Raw genomic sequence first — 25,392 nt, 5'->3', positions numbered from 1 at the left:
GGTGTTAATTTTATATAAAAATATATAGCAATTTTGGGGCCAGAGAGATAGCATGAAGGTAAGGTATTTGTCTTTCATGCAGAAAGATGGTGGTTCGAATCCTGGTATCCCATATGGTCCCCTGTGCCTGCCAGGAGCGATTTCTGAGCATAGAGTCAGGAGCAACCCCTGAGCGCTGCTGGGTGTGACCCCCCAAAAAATATATATAGCAATTTGTTTTTATTTTATATATTTAAAATTTAGTTACTATGAAATTATGAATTAATTCATGATTCAGTTTCAGTCATACAGTGTTCCAACACCAATCCCCTCACCAGTGTCCACTTCCCTCCATCCATGTCTCCCCAGATCCATTTGCATCCCACCCACCAGTTTGCTTCTTACAGAGGTGTTTTTTTTGTTTTGGGGGCCAAACCCAGTGGCACTCAGGGGTTACTCCTGGTTCTATGCTCAGAAGTTAATACTGGCAGGCTTGGGCAAACATGGGATGCCGGGGATCGAACATGGGTCCATCCTGCATCAGACACATGCAAAGGAAGCACTCTACCGCTGTGCTATTGCTCTTTCCCCAGAGGTTTGGTGGTTAAAAGTTTGGGTCTTGTGATTTCATTGCAGTTGACTCTGGCTTGAATATTTGGTTCTGTCCTTTATTTTTTGGTATGTTTTGTTACTGTGCTCTGGCCCCCTGTGCTTTTAATTCCTTGCAGAACTTTTCCTGCTAGACATCAGGTATCACAGATTCCAATAAATCTGTCTAAACGTGAACTCTTCCTAGTAAGACATGTCTGGCTTAGTTGCAGATTTGTAGCTCTGAGTCACATTTGCCTCTTCTCTACTTCTCACTAAACTTGGTTTACCCGGGAGACCATCCCAATCGCTGAGCTGTGTTAGGGCGATTTCCCACACGAACCTTTTTTATTGATTATGATTTTGGTTTTTGGGCCATCCCAGTCAATGCTCAGGTATTACTCCCAACTCTGCACTCAGGAATTACTCCTGGGAGTGTTTGGGAAACTTTATGAGATACTAGGAATTGAATGCATGTCAGCTGTGGGCAAGGCAAGTGCCCTATCTCCTGTGCTATTTCTCTGAACCCCTACCTATACCTTTATCTCATTCAAAAGCACTAGAAGGGGCTGGATCAATAGTACAGTAGGTAGATGCTTGCCTTACTTGGCTGACTCAGGTTGATCCCCAGCACTCCCAAGGGTCCCCCTAACTCACCTGGAGTGAACTCTTAGTTCAGAGCCACGAGTAAATCCTGAACACTGCTGGGTATAGCCCAGAAACCAAAAGGAAAAATGAGAAGGCAGCTGGGGACCAGAGATAAGCACAGTGGTCAGGGCATTTGTTTCACACGGCTATCCAGGTTCGATCCCTGCCATTTCATATGGTCCCTTGAGCCTGCCAGGAGTAATTTCTAAGTGCAGAGCCAGAAGTAAACCCTGAACATTTGTGGTGTGGCCCCCAAACCTTAAAATATTAGAAGGCAGGGGCCGGAGAGATAGCATGGAGGTAAGGCATTTGCCTTGCATGCAGAAGGATGGCGGTTTGAATATGGGCATCCCATATGGTCCCCTGAGCCTGCCAGGGGCGATTTCTGAGCATAGAGCCAAGAGTAACCCCTGAGCGCTGCCAGATGTGACCCAAAAACAAAAAAAATTAGAAGGCAATGAAGATTTGGACAGTGTTTCCATATGTACATTGTGACTGTCACTGTGTAATGTGTGGTAATGATGGTTTCTACTACAGTGATACAAATATATCTGAGGGGGTGGAGTGACGCAGACCTCTCACACTTGGAGTGTTGAGTAGAGAAGCACAGCCCTTTCAACCCCCAGAGCTACAACTACCCACTGAGCTCTCTGCAAGCCCTGGGAAATCTTTCCTTTTATTTTTTGTTGATTTGGAGGCCACACGTGGTAGTGCTCAGGGCTTACTCCTGGCTCCGGACTCAGTGTTCGCTTTTGGAGGGGGTCGGGGACCTGTTCTGGGCTCCTAGAACTACTCATGAGCACTATGACAAAAGTTGGCAGTAGGTGCTGTGGGAACAGAGAGGTGACACTACTTGTCCTTGGGCCAAGGGGGCAAAGGAAAGAGGGCTCTGGGTTGAGGGCTGAGCAGGATCCATGAGACAATTTCAGGAAGGGCAAAATTTCACTCTGAGAAAGTCTGGGTGCCCAGATGTCCCCTAGCATGTGGATCCTTGGAAACAGCTCTGAGTGCTGAAGAGTGCGAGGAGGAACCGGGAAAATAGATGACTCCAGTGAAGGTTTGCATGCTTAGTAGCAGAGCACTGCTGAAGCCAAACATGGCAATTTTGGCCTGAGTTCCTGTGGGGTTAACCCCTATGGAAAACATCAAAAAGAAGAAAGAAATGAGAAATAGACTAAAAGAAAAGTGGGATAATGGACTGTTGGAGGCTGGCAGGATTGGTCACCCTGGGGTTCTGGAATGTCTCTATCTCCTGTAAGAGTCCTTGAAAGGCAGGAAGCAGTAAATTGGTTGTAACTTGCAGTGTATGTGGGTTTATTTATTTATTTTTTGGCCTTTGTGGTGGCCACATCCAGCTGTGTTCAAGGTCTACTCCAGGCTATGGCTTAGGGGTCACTCCTAGTGGGTTCAGGGGAATCAATAGGGTACCAGGGGTCAGCTATGTTCAAGGCAAGCAGCTTACCTGCCTGCAGTACTATCACTTCTTTCCCAAGTTACAGTGGAGACTGCCTCTCAGCTTTGCCAGGATAGTTGGGAGAAGTGCCACTACTGTCCCCTTGTGGTCACAGTCCAGCAATGATTCTAAATACCTGCTAGTGAGAAGCAGTCTAGCCCTTGATGACCCAGTTTTTTTATTATTTATTATTATTATTTATTTATTTATTTTGGTTTTTGAGTCACATATGGTGGCTTTCAGTGGCTACTTCTAGCTCTGTACTCAAAAATCGCTCCTGGCAGGCTTGGGGGAACATATGGGATGTCGGGTATCAAACATGGGTCCATCCTAGGTCAGCCACATGCTAGGTAAATATTCTACCACTGTGCTTTTGCTCCGACCCCAGAGGTGCTTTTTTGAAGGGCCCTACACCTGGCTGTGCCCAACGATTAGTCCTGGCTCTGCAGTTAGGAATTACTCCTGGTAGGCTCTGGGGACTAAATTGGATGCTGGGGTTGAATCGGGGTCAGCCACATGCAAAGTAAACACTACCCGTTGAACTCTGATTCTGGCTCCCAGGGGATGCTTTGTTCAATCTAAATTCTTTGCACTGTGGTTGACAGTGCTGCTGCTGACAGGTTTCGTACATAGACTTTCCCTACCACCTTTCACCAACTCCTCTTCCTCCTGGTTGAACACTTCCCTCCACCATAGACATTGCTCCCTCCCTGGGAGAAATCCTTGGACAGTGGCACTCTGGTAATGGGTTTGGTGCTGGAATGATGTATCCATGCAAAGTATAATTAACAGTATTGTATATCTTGGCATCTCAATGCAAATGGCTAAACATTTTAAAATAAGTTAGGTTGTTAAAAGTTCCGGTCTCGTGATTTCATTGTAGTTGAATCTGGCTTGGGTATTTGGTTTAGTGTGTTTTTTTGTTTTTGTTTGTTTGATTTTGGGCGACACCTGGAGACACTCAGACTACTCCGGGCTATGCGCTCAGAAATCACACCTGGCTTGGGGGACCATATGGGACTCTGGGGGATCTAACCAAGGCCTCTTCTAGGTTAGCGCATGCAATGCAAACACCCTACCTCCCGCTCCACTGTTCAGGCACCTGGCTTGGGTATTTGGTTCTGTCCTTTCTTTTTTGTTTTGTTTTGTTCGTGTGCTCTGGCCCCCTGTACTTGCAATTCTTGGCAGAACTCTGGCTGCTAGACAACAGGTCTCACAGGAATTATAAATCTGTCTAAACGTGAACTATCCCTAGCAAGACATGTCTGGCTTAGTTGCAAGTTTGTATTTCTGAGGCACATTTATTTCTTCTCTGCCCGTCACTAAACTTGCTTTACCCTGGACACCATCCCAATCGGGGAGCTGTGTTAGGGTGTACTTAACATGTACCATTTTTGTTGGTTATAGTTTTGGGTTTTGGGCCATTCCAGTTGATGCTTGGGTTACTCCTGGCTCTGCACTCAGGAATTACTCCTAAGAGTGCTTGGAAACAAAGTGAGGTACTAGGAATTCAACTCAGGCCATCTGTGGGAATCCCCTGTGCTATTTCTCTGGACCCCTACCTATACCTAGATCTTATTCAAAAGCACAAGGAGGGGCTGGATCAATAGTAAAGCAGTTAGATGCTTGCCTTACTTGGCTAACTAAAGTTGATCCCCAGCACCTTCTAGAGTTCACCTGGAGTGATCCCTCAGCACAGAGCCAGTAGTAGACCCTGAACACTGCTGTGTCTAGCCCAGAAACCAAAAGAAAAAATGAGAAAACAGCTAGGGGCCAGAGCGATAGATAGCACAGCAGTCATGGCATTTGTCTTGCATGTGGATGATCCAGATTTGATCCTCAGCATCCCATATGGTCCTTGAGCCTGCCAGGAGTAATTTCTGAGTGCAGAGCAGGAGGACCCCTGAGCATTGATGGCGTGGCAGCCAAACCTTAAAATGTTAGAAGGCAATGAAGACTTGGACAATGGTTTCATATGTACATCGTGCCTTTCACTACCTAATGTATGATAATGATGGTTTCCACTACAGTGATAGAAATATATCTCAGGGGCTGGTGGCTCAGACCTCTCACACATGGAGCATTCAGCTCAGAAGTGCTTTAGACGGCTTCTGTCCTACAGTATCAGTGCAATTTCAATGGATCCACTTTAGGAAGAGTGGGTTGCACGGGTGACAAAATATGAAATACAAAATAATGAAACCACATACCGAGTATGTGGTGTCAACACATCTTCTGGCAGGAGTGCAACAAGTTTAATCTTAAAGCAGGGGGCTTTATATGGGGCAAAGCCAGTCATAGGTATAGAGAAGAATGTTTACAATCACAAAGCAAAGTTTAACAGTAAACAGTACTTAAGCTATGGGTGTGAGCCATAATGATTCTGAGTTACAAAGGAGAAGGTTATAACTCAAGGCATCTTTTTGCAAGTTTACTTCAAAAGCAAAATCAGGGATTATTAGGAAGTAGAAAATATCTAGGAACATGTTCTTCCCTGAGTTGGGCTCTATTGTATTAGAGGTCAAGTAAAGGAAGGAGACAAATCCCCTAAGGTGTGGCTCCCTTTTTCTGAGAAGGTCAATAACCCAGGATCTGTATTCTGGCTACGCCCTTGATTACCAGAAACTGAAGCTGCAAGGACATATTTGAAAAAGAGAAAAAATATTGTCTTTGAGTTTAGGTGGTAAATATTATCCAGAAAAGGAGTTCTCTGGGCCCGGAGAGATAGCACAGCGGCGTTTGCCTTGCAAGTAGCCGATCCAGGACCAAAGGTGGTTGGTTCGAATCCCGGTGTCCCATATGGTCCCCCGTGCCTGCCAGGAGCTATTTCTGAGAAGACAGCCAAGAGTAACACCTGAGCACCGCTGGGTGTGACCCAAAAACCAAAAAAAAAGAAGGGGGTTCTCTTAGTAATCTTGGGTGCTGGAATTTCTGGGCCAAATTATTTGATTGAGGCCATATTTTTGCCTGAGATTTTACAAAGGAGAGATAGCGAATGACAGAAAATGTAATACCAAGCATGGGTTTATTTCAAATTTATCTCAAATCCTCAACTATCCATGCAGGGGAAAAGGCGTCCACAGCAGGCCTGTTCAGGAATCCCATGGGGGTTATTTCAGTTCTCCACACCAGGAAAATTTGGGGATACATCTGGTGGGCTGAGCTCCCTAAAAGTTCATGCATGCTGTGGCACAGAATCTCAGCCCTTTCAGCCCCTAGAGCTACAAGCCCCCCTGAGCTTTCTGTAAACCCCTAGGAAATCTACCCTCTTGTTTTTTGTCGGTTTGGAGGCCACACCTGGCAGTGCGTAGGGCTTACATCTGGCTTAACTCAGTGATCACTCAGGGCACCTGTCCTGGGGCTCCTAGAATTGCCCATGAGCACTATGACAAAAGTTGGCAGGAGATGCTGTGGGAACAGAGAGATGGCACCTGACCTTTGTCATTGGGCCAAGGGGCCAAGGGAAAGGACTCTGAGTAAAAGTTTTGGAGAGATGCCCAAACTAAGCCTGAAGTGGAGGGCAGGCAGGATGCATGAGATGAACAATTTCAGGACGGGCAAAATTTCACTCAGAAAGTTTGGGTGCCCGGATGCCCACTAGCATGTGGACCCTGGGAAAAAGCCCTGGGTGCTGCAGAAGAGTGTGAGGAAGAACCAGGAATATAATGGCTCCAGTGATGGTGTGCACACTTAGTAGCAAAGCACTGCTGAAGCCAAACATGGCAATTCTGGCCTGAGTTCTGGTGGGGTTGACCCCTATGGACAACATCAAAAAGAAGAATGAAACAAGAGGGGGTGACCCAAAGGAGAGGGAAAATGGACGGCTGGAGGCTGGCACAGTCCACAGCCTGCAGGGTCTGGTTAGTCTCCCTGGAGTGCTGGAATGTCTCCTTAGCTCAACTGGGAATCCTTGCAAGGCAGGAAGCAGTAGCATGAGGTGGGTGTTACAATTTGCAGTGTTTGTGAGTTTATGTTTATTTCTTTTGTGTGGGTGACCTACAGCTGTGCCCAGTGTTTCCTCCTGGCTCTGGCTTAGTGGTCACTTCTAGTGGGCTCAGGGAATCAATGGGGTACCAGGGGTTGGCTACTTGCAAGGCAAGCAGCTTACCAGCATGTAGTACTATCACTTCTGTCCCAGATAAAGTGGAGACTTCCTCTCAGTCCTGCCAGAATAGTTGGTAAAAGTGCCACTACTGTTCTCTCGTGGTCAAAGTCCAGCAATGCTTTTAAATACCTACTAGTGAGCAGCAGTCCAGCCCTTCCTGACCCAGTTTATTTTATTTTATTTTATTTTATTTTTATTCATTTACTTTTGATTTTTGCTCATACCATTGAAGCTCGGGGGTTACTCCTGGCTCTGCACTAAGAAATTGCTCTTGGCAGGCTCAGGGGACTCTATGGGATGCCAGGATTGAAACCACAGTCTGTCCTGAATTGGCTGTGTGCAAGGCAAATAACCTACCACTGTGCTATTTCTCTGGCCCCTATTTGATTTGATTTCTTAATTTAAATGTTATTGTGTGATTGACTTACAAAGAGATTTATAGTTGAGCCCTAGACATACTCCGTGCGAGCAGCAGTTCCACTGCCAGTGTCAATGATCCTTTCATTTTTGTTCAATTTGATCCCTTGAAATGTGATCCTGACACTTTCTTGTTTGGGGGCCACACTCTGAGATGCTCAGGGCTTAGTCCTGGCTCTACACTCCTGAATTACTCCTGGCAGTGCTCAGGGGACCCTAGGTTGCTAGGGATTGAATCAGGTAGGCCCCCTTCAAGCAAGTGCCCTAAAAGCTGTGCTATTGTTGTGGACCACTGATACACTTGTTAACTGTAGGTGCCACCGTTCAGAGAAGGCTGGACTCATCTCTGGGAAACTGCAATAGGAACAAAGGGCATGGATAAGGATATGGAGATGGGCCATCAAAGTCTTCTCTAAGAACCCAGTAAAACCTATAATTCTTTTTTTTTGGGGGGGGGCTTCACACCTGGCAGCGCTCAGGGGTTACTCCTGGTTCAGGGCTCAGAAATCACTCCTGGCAGGCTCGGGGGACCATATGGGATGTCGGGATTTCGACCACAGTCTGTCCTGCATCACTGCTATCTCTCTGGCCCCAAACTTATAATTCTTTTTTTTAAATAATTTTTATTGTGACCAACGTGAAGTACAAATCGTTCACAGTAATATTTAAGGTACATAGTAGTGACATTGTATCAGGGGTATTCTCATCACCAGTGTTGTCCTCCCTCCACCCCTGTTTCCAGCATCCCCCCCTCCTTTGGCCCCCGCCCGTACTCCTAGTATAACTGTTCCCTTCTGTGTATAGCTTGTTGAAGATCGGGTATTGATTCTGTTGTCATTGACTTTGGGTTTGGTGTTAAGTCTGATCTTTTTTATATTTCTCCTCAATGTTCATACAGCTGTTTGGTTCTGGTACTATTCATTTCCCCCTCAAAACAACATGATTCAAGTTATGTGGTTCTGTTTGGAAAAAAAAAAGAAAAGAAGAAAAAGAACAAAGAAAGAGCAAACAAAATAAACCCGGAGGTGTCCTAGAGGTTATAAATATCAATTTAAAAAGAAGGGGAGGGGCTGGAGCCACAAGCGGTAGGGCATTTGCTTTGCATGCACCAACCTAGAACGGACCACGTTTCCATCCCCTGCCATCCCATTTACTCCCCCAATCCAGGAGTGATTTCTAACTGCATAGCCAGGGGTAACCCCTGAGTGTCACAGGGTGTGGCCCCCCAAAAAAGTTTTTAAAAAAGGAAAGGGAAAAAAAGAAGAAAGACATAACAAGCATCCCTGCCACAAAAAAAACTACAAAAAAACCCATCAAATACAATAACCAAACAATAACCAGGAGAATGGAAGAGAAAAAGAAAAAAAAAAGGAAGGAGGGCTGGTCTGGCAAGGTTTTTGTTTTTATCTTTTACATATACACAGTAAATATTGGAGAAATTAGAGAGTGAATTTCCTGGCCTAAAAGATACAGGGTTTCTCCACCCTTGAAGCATACTGTCATGGTAATAACTACAGGCTCCATACATTCTATTTTTCACACCCCCAGGTGTTTCTATGGTGCCAGGAAACTTTCCACTCAGTTATAGATAATAGAATGAGGCCTCTAACTAGAGATCTTGGTATTTGCACAAGTCATAGGATGAAGCCTAGGATAGCATCTTTATGGTTTAGCAGTTCTGTTCCATCACTGTTATTGTAATCAGTCTTCTATGTTTGGTAGTCTTGGTTTTTGCACAGATCCGAGGACGAAGCCTAGGATAGTCTTTCATTATGTTTCCAGAAGATCTACTCTGTCACAGTTGTCAAAGTCAGACCTCTGGAATTAGAGATCATGGTTATTGTACAATTCCTAGGCTATGATCTTTCTTATTGGTCCCAGGGTAATTTCTGCCCAGTCATGGTTGTCAAAGTCAGTCTTCTGTAGTTAGCGATCTTGGTTTTTGCACAGTAAGATTTCATCTTACTGTTAGGTGATGAGATAGGCCAACCTGCTCTTAGATCAAGTTGTTGCCATTTTCTAGTTGTCAGGATGTCATATCAAAACTGGTGCAAGTTGGTGCTAGAGCAGTATTAGGAATTTCCCAGGGGGTAGTTTGGTTCCTGGTGCTGTTGCAGGGAACTGTGCCCATTTTATGTCTGGGCTCTAGGGCTCGAGACTGAACGGTTGCTGTCTGATCACATGGAGTTCAAGTTGGGTTCACATGACACATGTTCTGGGTGGGAGGTGACCCTGTATTATAAAATGTATGGGTTCTTATCCCTAGTAGATGAGAGCTTGTTTCTATACATAAAATTTCTCCCTTTTTAGTACGCCTTTGCAGAAGGGAATGGTGCCATGTTATATTCTGTTGCAATTTGAGGGTAAGAACATCAGACTACACAATCTCTGTGCCTTGGTTTTGACCTGAGCTTTTATCTCAGGCAAGACATTTTCTTGTAAATTTTTTACCAAGCAGAACCAAAACAGGTGAAGTTAAAGGAAAAAGAAAAATATATATATATATTAAAAGAAATAAAATTAAAATTTAAAAAGTAACTGAAGAAAAATAAAGTGAAGTAACAGGCTACCTTACATTTGGGAATAAATAGACTCAGATTTATTATGATAGAGGTCTTAAACATATAAAGGAAATATAGGCTTCCCCATTGTGTTTTGAGAGATTCTTGTGGGGAATGAAATCCGGGGCACATTTTCATCACACACCTTGATCTTGTTGAGTTTGATAAATGATTTGCAGCAGAAAGGGATCAGGTAGAGTACTTGTGCTTGGGGGGTCCTTCTGGGGCTGAATCCGGTATCTGGCAACAGTCCACATTTGGGGGTGTGCGTGAGAAAAAGGGCCACAAAGCATGAGTCAGCAGGAGTGTTGGTAGTTTCTTGCCAGGGCACGAGATGTGGGGCTGAGAGGGTGTCCTTTCACTTTGGGATCTGGGTGATGGCTTATTGGGGCAGGAGGTCGGTCTCAGTACCTAATGAGTTAAGAACTGAGGGTAGGGGCCGGAGAGATAGCATGGAGGTAAGGCGTTTGCCTTTCATGCAGAAGGACGGTGGTTCGAATCCCGGTATCCCATATGGTCCCTCGTGCCTGCCACGGGTGATTTCTGAGCATAGAGCCAGGAGTAACCCCTGAGCGATGCCGGGTGTGACCCAAAAACCAAAAAAAAAAAAAAAAAAAGAACTGAGGGTAAAGAATTAAATAAGGAGGGATATCGGATCATGATGGGGTGTGTGTGAAAGTGAAACCTATAATTCTTATAAAAGAGGACTGAAGCATATACAAAAGGGAAAACAGCATAAGAATTCACAACTACATTTGATTTTTAAAAAAGTAGTGGTGTATACTGTTATGTCTGCCAATCTGTTATGTTTCTTTCTCTGCCTCTCAGTTTTAGAAAATAACTCTTTTTTGTCATACCTAGAGCACTTAGGGGATGCTCCTGGCTTTCTGTTCAGAAATTACTCCTGGTCAGCTTTGGGACCTCAATATTTTTTGTTTGTCTTTTTTTTTCTTTTTTTTTTTTTGGTTTTTTAAGTCACAGCCAGCAGTACTCAGGGGCCACTCCTGGCTCTATGCTCAGAAATTGCTCTTGGCAGGCACGGGGACCATATGGGTTGCCTGGATTTGAACCACTGTCCTTGTGCATGCAAGGCAAATGCCTTACCTCCATCCTATTTCTCTGGTCCCTGGACCCCAATTTTTTTTTGTTTTTTGGGGCCACACCCATTTGATGCTCAGGGCTTACTCCTGGCTAAGCACTCAGAAATCGCCCCTGGCTTGGGGGGACCATATGGGATGCCGGGGGATCAAACCACGGTCCGTCCTACGCTATCACTTGCAAGCAGAAACCTTACTTCTAGCACCACCTCTCTGGCCCCTGGGACCTCAATTTTTTTGGGGGGTCACACCAGGCGGTGCTCAGGGCTGTCTGCTCAGAAATAGCTCCTGGCAGGCATGGGGGACCATATGGAACACCGGGATTTGAACCAACCACCTTTGGTCTGGATCGGCTGCTTGCAAGGCAAACACCGCTGTGCTATCTCTCCGGGACCTCAATTTTTGTTTTTGTTTTTGTTTTTGGGCCACACCCTGTGACGCTCAGGGGTTACTCCTGGCTATGCGCTCAGAAGTTGCTCCTGGCTTCTTGGGGGACCATATGGGACGCCGGGGAATCGAACCGCGGTCTGTCCTAGGCTAGCTCAGGCAAGGCAGGCACCTTACCTCCAGCGCCACCGCCCGGCCCCTGGGACCTCAATTTTTAACAAATCATTTCCCACAATATATAAAGATGCTAGTGATTAGTGATAACTTGTTTTCGATTGATGTAGATAGAATCCATTTCATCTATTTTTATAAAGCATAGTCACTAAACAAAACAAAAACTTCCATAAGTTATCATTATATAACTGAATATTATATATTTTATGACATATTAACATGTTATAAGTAATATTAATATAACATAAGCATATGTAAATATAAACATATAAATATATAAACATGTAAATAAATATACTATATATTCATATTTTAAATATATACATTTAAATTTTATATAAGTAAATGATATTTTATAAAATATTAATCATTATTCATTTGTTATTGAAATAATACATAAAATAACATTTTACGATATACAGAATATATTTGTTATATTTTTGAATATACTTAAATATATAGATATTAATATCTTACAATTATATAATCTATATTATTATATCCGAAATTCCTTGTTACATGTTTTGAAAACAATCATAAAATGTTGATAAAAGCAGTTCAAAATTGTAAACAAAACATGAATAAAAAAGTTCCAAATTCCAAACAAAAGCTCCAAATGTAATGGTTGGAGAGATGGTACAGTGGGTAGGGTTCTTGCCTTCCAGAGAGCTGACAATGATTCAATCCCTTGTTCCCATCTGGTTAGCCAGCACGGCCAGGAGGGATCGCAGTGTGCAGAGCCAGGAGTTCAACTGCAAGGACAGAATATTTACAGAGAGGACATGGGTAGAGGGAAGTGGACACTGCTGAAGGATTGGTGTTGACCCATTGTAAGCCTGAAAGCCAAGAATGAATGACTAACTTCACGACAGTGAACTAGAATAAAACTTAGAAAAAGATCCTCACCCAGGCCCTAGGGGCTCCTGAGGGGCATCAATGACTTGCCTGTCCACATTTTGTCCCGCGTGGCAAGGGTGGCTGATCACCTCTCTCTCCCGCTGGGCAGAAGTTGATTGCACATGCTGGTCTGGTCACGATTTGGAGGCCAGAACGGGCTGCATGAGCCCTCCCGGCCCCCTTCCTCGCTGGGCGCCTTTGGAACCTTCCTGGGCTCCGGGCCCACCCAGGGAAACCCGCGTTGTCCCGGCAACGCCTGTAAACATTCGCCTGGAATCCGGCCAAGAGAGAGTTTCCGAATCGGTTCCTGTCGCTGCTGCTCCAAGCCAGGCTCGGCCTGGACAGGTACTGGGGGATGGAGATATCTTGGGGCAGGCATGCCCTGTGGAGAGGGCCTGCCCAGGTCCTCTGGGATCTTTGGTTGCTGTTGGGGGACAGTGCCCAGGGCTCCCCCTGGCCCTGCCTTAGGGTTGGGTCCCCCTCCTTTTAGCCAGGTGGGAGAACATGCCTGAAAATCCGACTCCTCCTAAACCGAATTGCTTGTGTAACTTCCCTTCAACTACGGGGTGGGGGTCCCTCTAGAAGTGCTCAGGCCTGACTTCTGGGTCTTCCTTCAGGGATCCCATTATGGACGACTCAGGATTCGAAATGTGGTGCCGGCGATTGACTCCGGGTTGCTGTGAGCAAGGCAAGCAAGCAAGCACCTGACCTACCTACCTACTGTCTCTCTAGCCCCTTATTTCTGTGATGTGTAAGGACTCTGGGATTGAGGCTTGATGAAATATTCAACTAGAACCTACCTGCTGTTTGGAGGTGGATGGGTGGGGTTTGGGGTGGATATGAGTCCTGGAAGAACTCAGGGATTAAACATTTAATTTTTAATGCAGTTGCCAGGGATTAAACTGAGTCATTTGTATGCAAAGCCTACATTCAGACTGTAACATTCTTTCTTTCTCTCTCTCATTTTTTTTTTTTTTTTTTGGTTTTTGGGCCACACCCTGTGCCGCTCAGGGGTTACTCCTGGCTATGCGCTCAGAAGTTGCTCCTGGCTTCTTGGGGGACCATATGGGACACCGGGGGATCGAACCGCAGTCCGTCCTAGGCTAGCGCAGGCAAGGCAGGCACCTTACCTCCAGCGCCACCGCCCGGCCCCTCTCTCTCTCATTTTTATTTTTGATAAAATAAACCAAAATTTGGGGGGATTACTATTTCTTTCGTCTCACTCATTATGTATTTATAGAAAGGCCCTGGATTTTTGGGTATTCATTTTGTAACCTGACATTTTACTATACAATTCTATTGTTCCTGCTTTTTTGGTAGTCTTTATGATTTTCTGAATATAGTTTCATGTCATCTGAAAACTGTGATAGTTTGATTTCTTCCTTTCTACCTGATGCCCTTGATATCTTTTATTACCTGATTGCTGTGGGAAATACTTCTAGTACTATATTGCATAGAAGTGGTGAGAGGGGGACAACCTTTTGTGCCAGATCGTAGAAGAAGGGCTTTTATTTAGTTGCTTTCCATTGAGTACAAGGTTTGCCGTGCCTTGTGGTAAATGACTTTGACTATACTAAGGAAAATCCTTAAATGTCCATCTTGTTGAGAGTTTTTATTATGAATGGCTGCTGGACCTTGTCAGTTGCTTTCTCTGCATCCACTACTATGATCATATGCTTGTTGTACTTTGAGGGGGGGTTGGGTCACACCTGGCAGCACTCAGGGATTACTCGTGGCTCTATGCTCAGAAATTGCTCCTGCCAGGCTCGGGGGACCATATAGGATGCCAAAATTCAAACCACTGTCCTCCTGCATGCAAGGCAAATGTCCTACCTCCATGCTATCTCTCAGGGCCCGGTTTTTGTACTTTTTTTAAATTGGTATGGTGTATTACATAGATGGCCTGTGTATGTTAAACCACCTTTGTATTTTGAGTACAGGTTCTTTTTCAAACATCTTGTCTTACAGGTGCTACTTTTTCAAAGTCCTCTCTTTGAGTACAGACTACTGGGAAAAAGTTCCTGTAATGGCAGAGAGCTTTTAACCCCCCCTTGGCAATTAGAACCTTTATACACTTGGTGCCTTCCTAGATCTCAGGATTTGTTAACACAGGGGATGTAGCCATCAGCAGCAGTCCACTTTAAAGGTTTGAAAGAATTCACAAGCGAATCCATCTGTACCTAGGCTTTCGTATTGGGGAAGAGTTTTGAGTGCTGTTTTAATTTCTTCAATAGTCATGGGTCTGTATGGCTATTTCAAATTATCTTGGTTCAAACCTGGGAGGTTATACGAGTCCAAGCATTTATCCATTTCTACCAGGTTTTCTTGTTTTGTGACAGAAAGATTCTCAAAATAATCTCTGATTACCATGTGGATTTCTATAGGATTGTGTGACATACCTCTTTTCATTACTGATTTAGATGATTAACTTTCTCTCTCTTTGTGTCTTGCTAAGTTTGTTGACTTTGTGTCTTGTTAAATAATATTGCTTATTTTTTCAAAGAATCAACTCTTGCTTTCACTGATCTTTTGGGTAGTATTTTCGGGGGATGTCCAGCTCATTACTTTATGCTCTAAATTTTATTATTTCCTTCTTCTGCATACTGTCACCACACTTTGTTGTTCATTTTCCAATTTCTAAAGCCATGCCATTTATTTATGTGGGCCTCTTCTTCCTTCCTTAGGAATGCTAGCAAAGCTATCCATTTTCTTCAGCCTTCTGAAGGGAGGTGTTTGCTTGAAGGGCTGTTTTCCAACCTTTGACTTAGAGTCTGCTTTTGTTCTGACTATTCAAATGTGTTTCTTTTTTTTCCTTTTTTCTTTTTCTTTTTTTTTTTTTTTTTGGTATTTTGGGCCACACCCGGCGATGCTCAGGGGTTACTCCTGGCTGTCTGCTCAGAAATAGCTCCTGGCAGGCACGGGGGACCATATGGGACACCGGGATTCGAACCAACCACCTTGGGTCCTGGATCGGCTGCTTGCAAGGCAAACGCCGCTGTGCTATCTCTCCGGGCCCTCAAATGTATTTCTTGTACTCTATGTCTCTTCTTGGTGCACTGGCCCATAGAGTTTGAGAAAGATTATTTCCCACAGACAACTGTCCTAACAATGTGAATGAATGAGGGAAGTAGAAAGCCTGTCTTGACTATGGGGGTGGGGGGGTGGGGTCGGGTGGGGTGGGGAGGAGGAGGGAGATTTGGGACATTGGTGATGGGAATGTTGCACTGGTGAAGGGGATTGTTCTTTACATGACTGAAACCTAACGACAATCATATTTGTAATCAAGGTGTTTCAGTAAAGACAATAAAAAAGGAGAAAGATGATTTCCACGGGATTTTTGTGCCATCTTTTGGGAGAAGTTTGGTGTGTTTGTGGGCTTTCTTTTGTCTTAAAATAGATCCTTCAGCTATTTTTAAGGTTGGTATTGTGTTTCTCATGTTCCTGAGCTGCTGTTTATCCATGTAGCTTTGGATCTTTCCTTCATACTTGAATAAAATCTGGCTGAATCTTGGTGAAGTGTTCATTTCACTGAGTTTATCACTATACCCCACCACTGCCTTTGGGCTAGCGTGTTGCTTGTGATAAATCTGCTGTAAATCTTATAGGTGCTTCTTTGAATTTAATCTCCATTTTGGGTCTTGCTCCTTTCAGTATTCTATTTCTATCAGCGGTTTTCATCACTGTGACTCGAATGTGCTTTGTGAAGCTTTTATCTGGCTGTCTTTTAACTGATTCTCTTCAAGCATCCAGAATGTGGCTGTAAGCACTCTTCAACTCTGGGAACTTCTGAGTGATGCTGTCTTTAACTATTGTTTCCTCATGTGGGTTTTCTTTCTGGCTATCTGGGAACACATCATTTCTGATTACCACCCCCTAAAGGTCTATTTTGGGGGGGGAGGGTTTGATTCATACCCGGCAGCGCTCCGGGGCTACTTCTGGCTCTAAGCTCAGAAATCACTCCTGGCAGGCTCGGAGGATCATATGGGATGCTAGGATTTGAACCACCGTCCTTCTGCATGCATGGCAAATTTCCTAACTCCATGCTATCTCTCCAGGTTCCCTGTTCTCTTATTTTGAGTTTCTTTCCGTCTTCTGTTCATTTATTTCAAGGCTCTTTTACAAACAAATTTGTTGCATGGAGGTGTTTGCCATTCATCTTCCATCTCACTGATTGTGTTCTTGGCAGCTTTTTATCTGCTGGTGAGGCTTTCCAATAAGCTTCTCATTTCACCTACCAAGTTTTTCAGTTCTGTCATTTCTGTTTCAAGTTTTCTCATGTCTCTTCTCATATCCTCTCAAGTCTTCTTAACTGTCCGTTCCATGTTTTCTTTAAATTCCTTGAACATCCTCAACGTTTCCTCTCTAAACCCTAATCAGAATCTATGTGAGTGGCTGATTCGAATTGGGTCTTCAGGACTTTCATCTTTATCCACTAAGCAAGATGGGGTCCTGAGTTGCTTTCCCACGATGAACTTTGTGGTGTGACATTTTTAAAAATGTTTTGCGGTGGGGCTCTTTGACTAGAAGGAGTGGCTAAACGTTTCTCTGGGCACACTAATGTGAGTTCAGTTGGTTCTTTTGATTCAAAAAGCCTCCTTCCCTTTACACCACCACTGCTGTGTCAACAGTCCCGTCTGTTTCAGGACCATGTTCTTCTCTGGGCTCCAACTATGCAGTCATCAGCATTCCATGGATCCTGGGACAGGGGCAAACACCATATACTTCCCATCTTCTGACCCCATGGAAATAGAGTGGCCCACAGCTATAGGAGACTTGTGGCCCAGAAGAACGTTGGTCTCCTGGGAATCGAGTAGTCCCCCGAGTGGGGGACACCTGAGCCAGTGTGAGCAGCCTAGACCTGCTCCCTGAAGTGGTTTACCTTTGTCCAGGCTCTTTCTAGTAGTTTTGGAAAAAGATTTATAGATTCAGAGGCCAATCACGATGAGGGACTTATTTAATGGGGCACACTCCATTTATGGCTGGCTGGAACTAGACTGTAGGACTCCATGGAGACAACCACTTCCTGTGTTGTGAACGTTTGTGGGGAACTCGGCACTTGTCTAGATAAAGGCTTGCTTGCATAGGAGGTGATGATAATGTCCTTAGTTTCTTTCTGCAGGTCAGTATATCGAGCCAATCAAAAAGGTCAGATTTGCGGACCCATTGGTGATAGATGACAGCATTATAGACCTGAGAAGAAAGCAAAAGGAAGAAGAAGCTGCTCTGAATGCATTTGCTCTGAACTTTGTTAAGAGTATCCTCAATTCTGTGATCTTGCCAGGTAGTAATCCTGCTTGGGCTTCTAGGGTCTTGTGTGATGATGTAATACCACACTGCCTGGTCGCTAATCATTTCATTTGTTCTTTACAGCAAAGAAAAGGCCTTTCAGAACCCTACGAGCCCTCACACATGGGGACTTCACTGAAGAAACTGGTCTTAACCATATTGATGCATTGGTGGCGGTGAGTTCCCCACCCCCAAGGGTACAAATCAGTATTTTGGGGGGAACTGGAGAGATAGCACAGTGGAACGGCTTACACGATGCAGACCCAGGACAGAGCTGGGTTCAATTCTGGGCATCCCATATGGTCCCCTGAGCCTGCCAGGAGTGATTTCTGAACGGTGCGAGGAAGTAATCTCTGAGCACTGCCGGATGTGGCCCAAAAACAAACAAAACAAACCAAAAAAATGATTTCCCTCCTCCCTACCAGCAGCCACAGAAGAATAATTTGATGGCAAGTTTGAGGTCTTCCTGGCACCTTGCATGTGGCCAATCTCAGTATTACCTAGGACCCCCTGAGCACCACCAAGTGTCACTCCCAATCACAGCTTGGTGCGTGGGTGTGGCCCACTTTCCCCCCAGAAAGATAAAAGTTGGACTTTAGCAAACTTTAGGAGTGACAATCAGAGGTAAGTAGAATCTGGATTCCAAGATCAAGAGTGGTGACTGAGCAGGTAAAGCACTTGTCTTGCACGCAGCTGACCCAGGTTTGATTTTCATCATCCCTGTGTCCCAAAAGCCCACCAGGAGTAATTGTTGAGGACAGACAAAGTCAGGAATAGTCCCTGAACTTTGTTGCGTGTGGCCTCCCTCCACCCCAAATAAATCAAAATGGGTTTTAGTCTTTTTTCTTGGATTCTTTTCCAAAAGTTTTGTTTCTGTTTTTTGGGCCACACCTGGCAGTGTTCAACAGATCAGAATGGGTTGCACTTTGGTCAGTTGTGTGCAAGGCAAGTGCTCTACCCACTGTACTGTATACCCAACCCCACAGTGACAGGCATTTCTGATGAGAAGTTTTCCCAAGGTTCCGGAAGAGGTGCTGAGCCTGCCGTACATTGAGCGAGTGTGGTGGTGGTGGTGGTGGTGGGAGTGTGTGTGTGTGTGTGTGTGTGTGTGTGTGTGTGTGTGTGTGTGTGTGGTGTGTGTATGTGCCTGTCTGTGTCTGTGTGGTAGATTTTGAGCTATTTTTACTGACCAAAATTATGGCCAAAGCATTGCTAAGGATTCACAAGCAATCTTCTGCAGTTGATTTATTCTTGAGTCACACTTGGTACTGATCAGGCTTTCTCTTAGATCTGCATTAAGTGGTCAGCACTGGTGATGCTTGGAAAACCTTATGAGGCTCTAGGTTTTTAACCTGGATCAGCTATGTACAAGAACTGTAATAGTTGCACTATCTCTCTAGGTTTGATTTTTTTTTTTTTTTGCGTGTGTGGGGGAAACACCTGACTGTGCACAGGGTAACTCTCGACTCTGCACTCAGGAATCACTCCTAGTGGGGAACCATATGGGAAGCTGGGGATCAACTCCAGGTTAACCCCGTGAAAGGCTGACTTCCTACCTGGTGCGCTATTGCTCTGGACTCATCTCTTCAGCTTTTTGTTTATTTTTTGTCCACATTTGTCAGTGTTGTTTGTTTACTCCTGGTCTGCACTCAGGCAGCCTTTCTGACAGGCTTTGGAACCTTAGGGGTTCCAGGTCCAGGATTCAGGATAACCATCATGAACCAGACTGGTGCAGGCCTGAACCCTAGGGAAAGCAATACAGAGATCAGGCCTGCCCCGTTCCTGAAATAAGATCAGGACCCTCCCCAACCCCTCGTCCAGGTCTCTAGGAAAACAAGGACTTCATGACAACACAGAAGGCTCAAAAACATGATGCATTTGGTCAGAATGGCCTAATATCTGCTTCTGTACATCTACTTTGCCTAGATAAGGGTTGTTAGGAATGCAAACATTGGCCTTGAGTACTTTTTGAATGTATATACATTGTGTGTCTACTCCATATTCCGGCTCGCTGAGTCTCCTAGTCTTGGGGGCCTTCAGCCTTCAGACATATGTATTTGTGTACTCACCTTCATGTCCTCTATTCTGTGCAGTGAAGTAACACTCTTGGCTCTGCCCTCAGATCACTCCTGGCAGGACTCTGGGGAACCATAAGACGGGAGTTACTGGGGCTTGTACCTGGGTCTGCTGCATGCAAGGCAAATGCCCCTACCTGTAGTATCTCTCCAGCCCTGCTTCCCCCATCTCTTTGTTTTGTTTTGTTTTTAGGTCACATCTGGCATTGCTCAAAGCTTATTCCAGGCTCTGTGCTCAGGAATCCCTCCTGGTGGGCTTGTAGGATCATATGGGGTGCCGGGCATGGAACCCTGGTCAAACAATGCCGTACCCGCTTTACTATTGCTCCGGCCCCGCCTGCCACCTCGCTGTTGTGATTGCCATGAGGATCCCCCAGGAGAAGTGTTCCCCCCCTTTTGTGAAACCCGGTACTGGAGTGCTGGGGCACAAGTCTGCTTCTCTCTCTCTAAGTGCATTTTCTTTTGGCTTCTGAGACAGATATGGAAGCATGAGTCCTGCTGGGTGCATTACACAGAATTCCTGGATAAACAAGATGTTCACCATAGCATCCTCTACAACTACCGCGTGAACTGGAGCATCCCGACTGCTCAGATCCCCATCCCCAAAATCGAAACAACGATGGACTTCACCATCAAGTTCAGCAAAAGCAAGCCTCCGGTAAACTCTTTCTTGGAGGCCTGGTACTCTTGGGGGAAAGAGTTGGCATTAAACATGGTGGGGGCTCCTCTCTGGCAAGTTGCATTATGGTGACACTCTTTGTAACGTGGAACCATCAAGAATGGTTGCTGTCCCATGAGTATGGTGCCTGTATGTGCCTCTAGGTCTGGACTTCCATACATTAACTGGGCTCTGTACTGGGGCGCTTTCTGTCTTTGGAGAAGCCTGTGTGCCTTTTTGAGTTCAATTGTCTCTTTTCTCTCCTGTCCCTCCTTTCTTCTGAATTTCCAAATAAAACCTGTTATGACTTCAAAAACAAAACAAGAGTTTGGTCCCAAGGGACCAAACAAAACAAAGCCAAGTTCCATCCTTTGCCTTTGTCCAGCCACTGGGCAGCAGACCATAGATGAATACTCCCTCCCGTCCAATGCTGCAGGAACACCTTGTCTCCTAGTTTTCCTCCTGCTTCAGGACCATTCTTCCTCCCAGCCGACTGGCCTTGCCTGCTGTCAGAACCTCCTCATAGTACACTATTTTGCAGATCAGGTCTTTTTTTGGTTCGGTTTTAGGCCACACCCAGCACAGTTCAAGGCAAACTTCTAGAACTGAGCTCAGGGATTGTATGGGGTGCTGGCGATCAAACTGGGATTTCTTCGTGCAAGACAAGCACCCTACCTGCTAGTCTGGCCTCCAGTTTTCCTTTATTCTGATTTATGCACCACACCCAGCAGTAATCAAGTGTCACTTCCTGGCTCTGCACTCAGGATTTTCTCCTGGCAGGCTCGGGGGACCATGTGGGATATTGAGAATCAAGATCAGGTCCACCGCAAATGCCCTCCTTACCTACTGTACTATCGTTCCAACCATCTTATGGAGATTCTTCAGGTTGTTGCAAAAACAGATCTTGTGGGGAAAAAGAGGTTTGCAGAAACAGAGAATTCTAGAGATTTCTGAATAAAATAAATAGAACCAGGGAAGTGTCAGTAAAATTTCTGGTAAAACAAGAGAAATGCAAACACTGTAAGTCAGAACTGCTGTTCTAGGTTGACAATTGTCTCTTTTTTTTTATCTTGTAGAGGGCCCCCGTTGATATCACCTATAAATTGGATCACCAGACATTCATTCAAAGGTAAGGAACATTTGGAGCAGGGGTCCTCAAACTTTTTAAACATGGGGCCAGTTCACTGTCCTTCAGACTGTTGGAGGGCCAGATTATAGTAAAAACAAAACTTATGAACAAATTTCTATGCACACTGCATATATCTTATTTAGAAGTGAAGAAACAAAATGGGAATAAATACAACATGTGGCCCGCGGGCCGTAGTTAGAAGACCCCTGATTTGGAGACTCAATAAGAAACACGATGGCAAGATCACCTTATTTCAGGAATCCTGAAGGTCTATAATTCGTTGATCCCCAGGGGTTACTCCTGGCTCTGCACTCAGGAATCACTCCTGGGGTGCTCTGAGGACCAAATGGGATGCTGAGGATTGAACTCAGTTTAGCTGTGTGCAAGGCAAGTGCCCTCCCTGTTCTCCTCTCGCTGTAGCCCTGTTTTTCTCCTTTTGCAGGCCAGAAACTATGCAATTTCAAGAAAAATGGATGAGGGAATTTCTTCTTGGAAAATATACCTTACTGGACGCAGTTCCCGTGACAAGACATGCATATGACCTTGAAAAAATTAAGTTATAGAATGGCATTTCTAACTCATGTGTCAAACAAAAATTACTGCATGTCAAACGACAGAACATTTATGGAACAATAAAATTAACGTGTGGCACACAATACAGCTTTGATCCCTTGAGCCCTCAATCTGATCCTAAGCCTCTTGTTCCCACCGTGTCACGTCAGGCCGTCTTAGCTTGCTCTAGTTTCCAATAACACAGACAAAGTTAGCTTATGAGTGATTACTTACAGGTACATTAGATTACATAGGTACGCAGACCAGCACTGTCAGAGAACATATCACACTCGAGATAACACACAAGACAGTGGGTCATGTTTCTTTGCTGTAACCGTAACATCTGTGCAATAAATTAAAAAGGGAGGCAGAAATCTTACAGAGCAAGAGACAAAGTGGGGATGGGTGGTACAAACTGCCTCAGTCAACGTAGTGAAAGAGAACAGATGTCAAATGCAACAGCCCTTCTCTGTGACTTATGCCTCAGGTGTCTAAACATAGTTTGCAGCAGGAACTCTCCCGAGCTGAAACTAAAATACATTTAGCGTGTTCATTCTTCTGTCCCCCGTTTCAAAGACTATGGTTCTTGGGCCCTACATGGCACTGCTCAAGTTCACTCTCACTGGCATGGGGGGGGGGGAAACCATGTGGGCTGCAGGGAATCAAACCCATGTTGGCTAGGGGCAAGGCAAGTGCCACATCCATACCCATTGTACTACATCTCTGACCCCAAGCATTTCTTTTCTTTCATTGACTCAGTAAGTAAGCACTTACTTAACTACTGCTTGGAGGAGACGGAAGCAATTCAATGAGAATCCACGAAATCTTGCAAAATGTAAGTGTTGAAACTATTCACTCACTGAAAAATTAACACCCAAATCCTCCAGAAAACCAAACTAAATGTTCTGAGAAAGTAACAATTTTAGGGGCTGATGAGAGAATAGAGCAAATAGGACCCATGCTTCAGACACACGCAAACACACACATAATTATATATACACTATATATCATTTTGTTTTGTTTTATTTTTGCTTGTTTCTTTTTTGCCATTGCCAGCAATGCTCATGGGTCACCCCAGTGATGCGGAAGGGGACCGGCCATTTGGGATGCTGGGATTAAATCTGGGTGAGCTACATACAAGGCAAAGACCCTACCTGTTCTTATATGTAATATTTTTTTTGGTCTTGGGGTCACACCCGGCAGCACTCAGGTGTTACTCCTTACTCTCCGCTCAGAAATCGCTCCTGGCAGGCTCGGGGGCCATATGGGATGCCGGGATTCGAATCACTGTTCTTCCGCATGCAAAGCAAACACCCTACCTCCATGCTACCTCTCCGGTCCCATACCTGTTCTATATTTTACTTAACCAATTTGTGTTTGGGGGTAACAGCTGGCGGTACTCAGGGATTACTCCTGGCTCTGAGCTCTGGGATTCCTTCTGGTGATGCCAGGGACTGAATGCGGGTCCACTGTTTGTGAGGCAAGTGCACTTGCCCCGCCCTATCTCTCTAGAGCCCCCTGCTTTAAACTATCCAGTCGAAGAACTTCATCCACTGAGATATGAAGCCAGGCAACTTTCTCATGGGCTTGGGGAAGAAAGGCAACCTGTGTACATCATTGACTTTGGGCTGTCCTAGAAGGACCAGGATGCCCCCTCACCAGCATCTCCCCTGCTGTGAAAACAAGAACCTCATGGGCACAGCGCGCTATGCCTCCATCAACACGCATCTTGGCATCGGTGAGCCTCGTGGCCGGCCCTGGCACCAGTTCACACATCTGCCAGGCTTCGAGGATGGGGACTGGGCTTCACGGGCGCTACGTGTGGTCTGGGCCTGTGCTCTGACCATCTCCCCTCTCTCCAGAGCAGTCTCGGAGGGAAGACCTGGCGTCCCTGGACTATGAACTTCAATCTGGGCTTCGTGCTCAGGCACTTAACCTAGGCTCCCTGCCCTGGCCAGGGCTGAAGGTTGCCACGAAGCGGCATAAGTATGAGAGGGTCAGAGAGAAGAATATGTAGAAGCCCATCGAGGTGCTGTGTAAAGGCTACCCGTGTGAGCGTCCGCAGCCCCTGCCAGGGACCTTGGCACGCAGCAGCGGCCCAGGCCTGCAGGCGAGTTGGGGCGAAGCTAGTAAGTGTGGACTTCTTTGTTTGCCAGCTGAGTTTGCCACATACCTGAACTTCTGCTGCTCTCTGCACTTTGAAGACAAGCCTGACTTCTAGTACCTGAGACAGCGCTTCAGGAACCTGTTTCCTCGCCAGGGCTTCTCCGACTACGTGTTCGACTGGAACAAGCTCAAGGTTGTTAGTGCCCTTGTGTGATGGCTCCTCTCCCCTGGGCGGGTCTGGCTTGGGACTAGGCCAGGAGCCCAGAGTAGGGAGCAGAGGAGGTGACTGATGAGTGGGGCCAAGAATGGGGCTCTGGGCTCCTACACAGAGGACGCTTGTTGCTGTCTCTGTCACTGGTTGAGAGAGTGTGTGGACCGGGAGGGAGAATGCGGGCAAGAGGGTTTTCTGCTCCCAGGTGATGGGCTGAGTGTGTTTGTTCTGCAGTCTGTGGTGTGTGTGTGTGTGTGTGTGTGGTGTGTGTGTTTGTGTGTGTGTGTGGTGTGTGTGTGTGTTTGTGTGTGTGTGTTGTGTGCATACCTGGGCAAAACCTTTTACCTCTGTTTTTTGGGGTGTTTTGGGCCACACCCGGTGTTGCTCAGGGGTTACTCCTGGCTCCGCGCTCTGAAATCACTTCCGGCAGGCTCAGGGGTCCATATGGGATGCCGGGAATCAAGCCCAGGAACATCCTGGGTAGGCAGTGTGCAAAGCAAATGCCCTACCGCTGTGCTATCACTCTGGCCCTGAACTCTGTACCTTCTTATTTTTTTTTATTTTATTTTATTTATTGGCCACACCTGGTGATGCTCAGGGGTCACTCCTGGATTGGGGGACACTTATGGGACACTGGGGGATCGAACCGCGGTCTGTCCTTGGTCAGCCTCGTGCAAGGCAAACACCCTACAGATGCTCCACCGCTCCGGCCCGAACTTGTGCCTTCTAATATGTGACGTTCACACCCTCTTCAGAGAGTACTGCAGCTGTGTGTGCATGATTTGCGTATATATCCGTGTGTGCGTGATCGCTGGGGAGAGCTTTGTCCCTTCTCTCTCTCTCACTTTATTTTAATGGTTGTGGAGCCACAACCAGCGATGCTAAGGAAGGGCTTACTCCTGGCGCCGCATTCAGGAATCACTCTTGGCGGAGTTCCGGGAAGCCCATGGGCTGCCAGGGAGGAGACCCAGGTCAGCTGCTTACAAGGCAAACATCCTCCCGCTGTGATATTGCTCTGGTCTCGGCTGGTTGTTTGTTTTTTAATTTAAAAAATTATCCATTGACTTTT

The 25,392-nt window shown here is 45.6% G+C and overlaps 2 protein-coding genes across 2 annotated transcripts; both read left to right on the top strand.

Moving 5' to 3' along the window:
* The first annotated feature begins 12,428 nt into the window (after positions 1-12,428).
* On the top strand, positions 12,429-22,110 carry LOC125999017 (A-kinase anchor protein 14-like). The gene is made up of 6 exons (XM_049767014.1): positions 12,429-12,651; positions 17,426-17,587; positions 17,677-17,768; positions 20,146-20,325; positions 21,402-21,454; positions 21,897-22,110. Exons 1-6 carry the CDS (start codon positions 12,429-12,431, stop codon positions 22,015-22,017), a joined length of 831 nt encoding a protein of 276 aa, XP_049622971.1. The 3' UTR covers positions 22,018-22,110.
* Positions 22,111-23,518: 1,408 nt separating this feature from the next.
* Positions 23,519-24,139, top strand: LOC125999555 (casein kinase I-like). Its single transcript, XM_049767641.1, has one exon. The coding sequence runs from the start codon at positions 23,567-23,569 to the stop codon at positions 23,906-23,908; it is 342 nt and encodes a 113-aa protein (XP_049623598.1). The 5' UTR covers positions 23,519-23,566; the 3' UTR covers positions 23,909-24,139.
* The last annotated feature ends 1,253 nt before the right edge of the window (positions 24,140-25,392 follow it).

This window comes from Suncus etruscus, chromosome X (genome assembly GCF_024139225.1).
Source record: "Suncus etruscus isolate mSunEtr1 chromosome X, mSunEtr1.pri.cur, whole genome shotgun sequence".
NCBI lineage: Eukaryota > Metazoa > Chordata > Mammalia > Eulipotyphla > Soricidae > Suncus > Suncus etruscus.
This window is presented reverse-complemented; position numbering and strand designations above follow the sequence as displayed.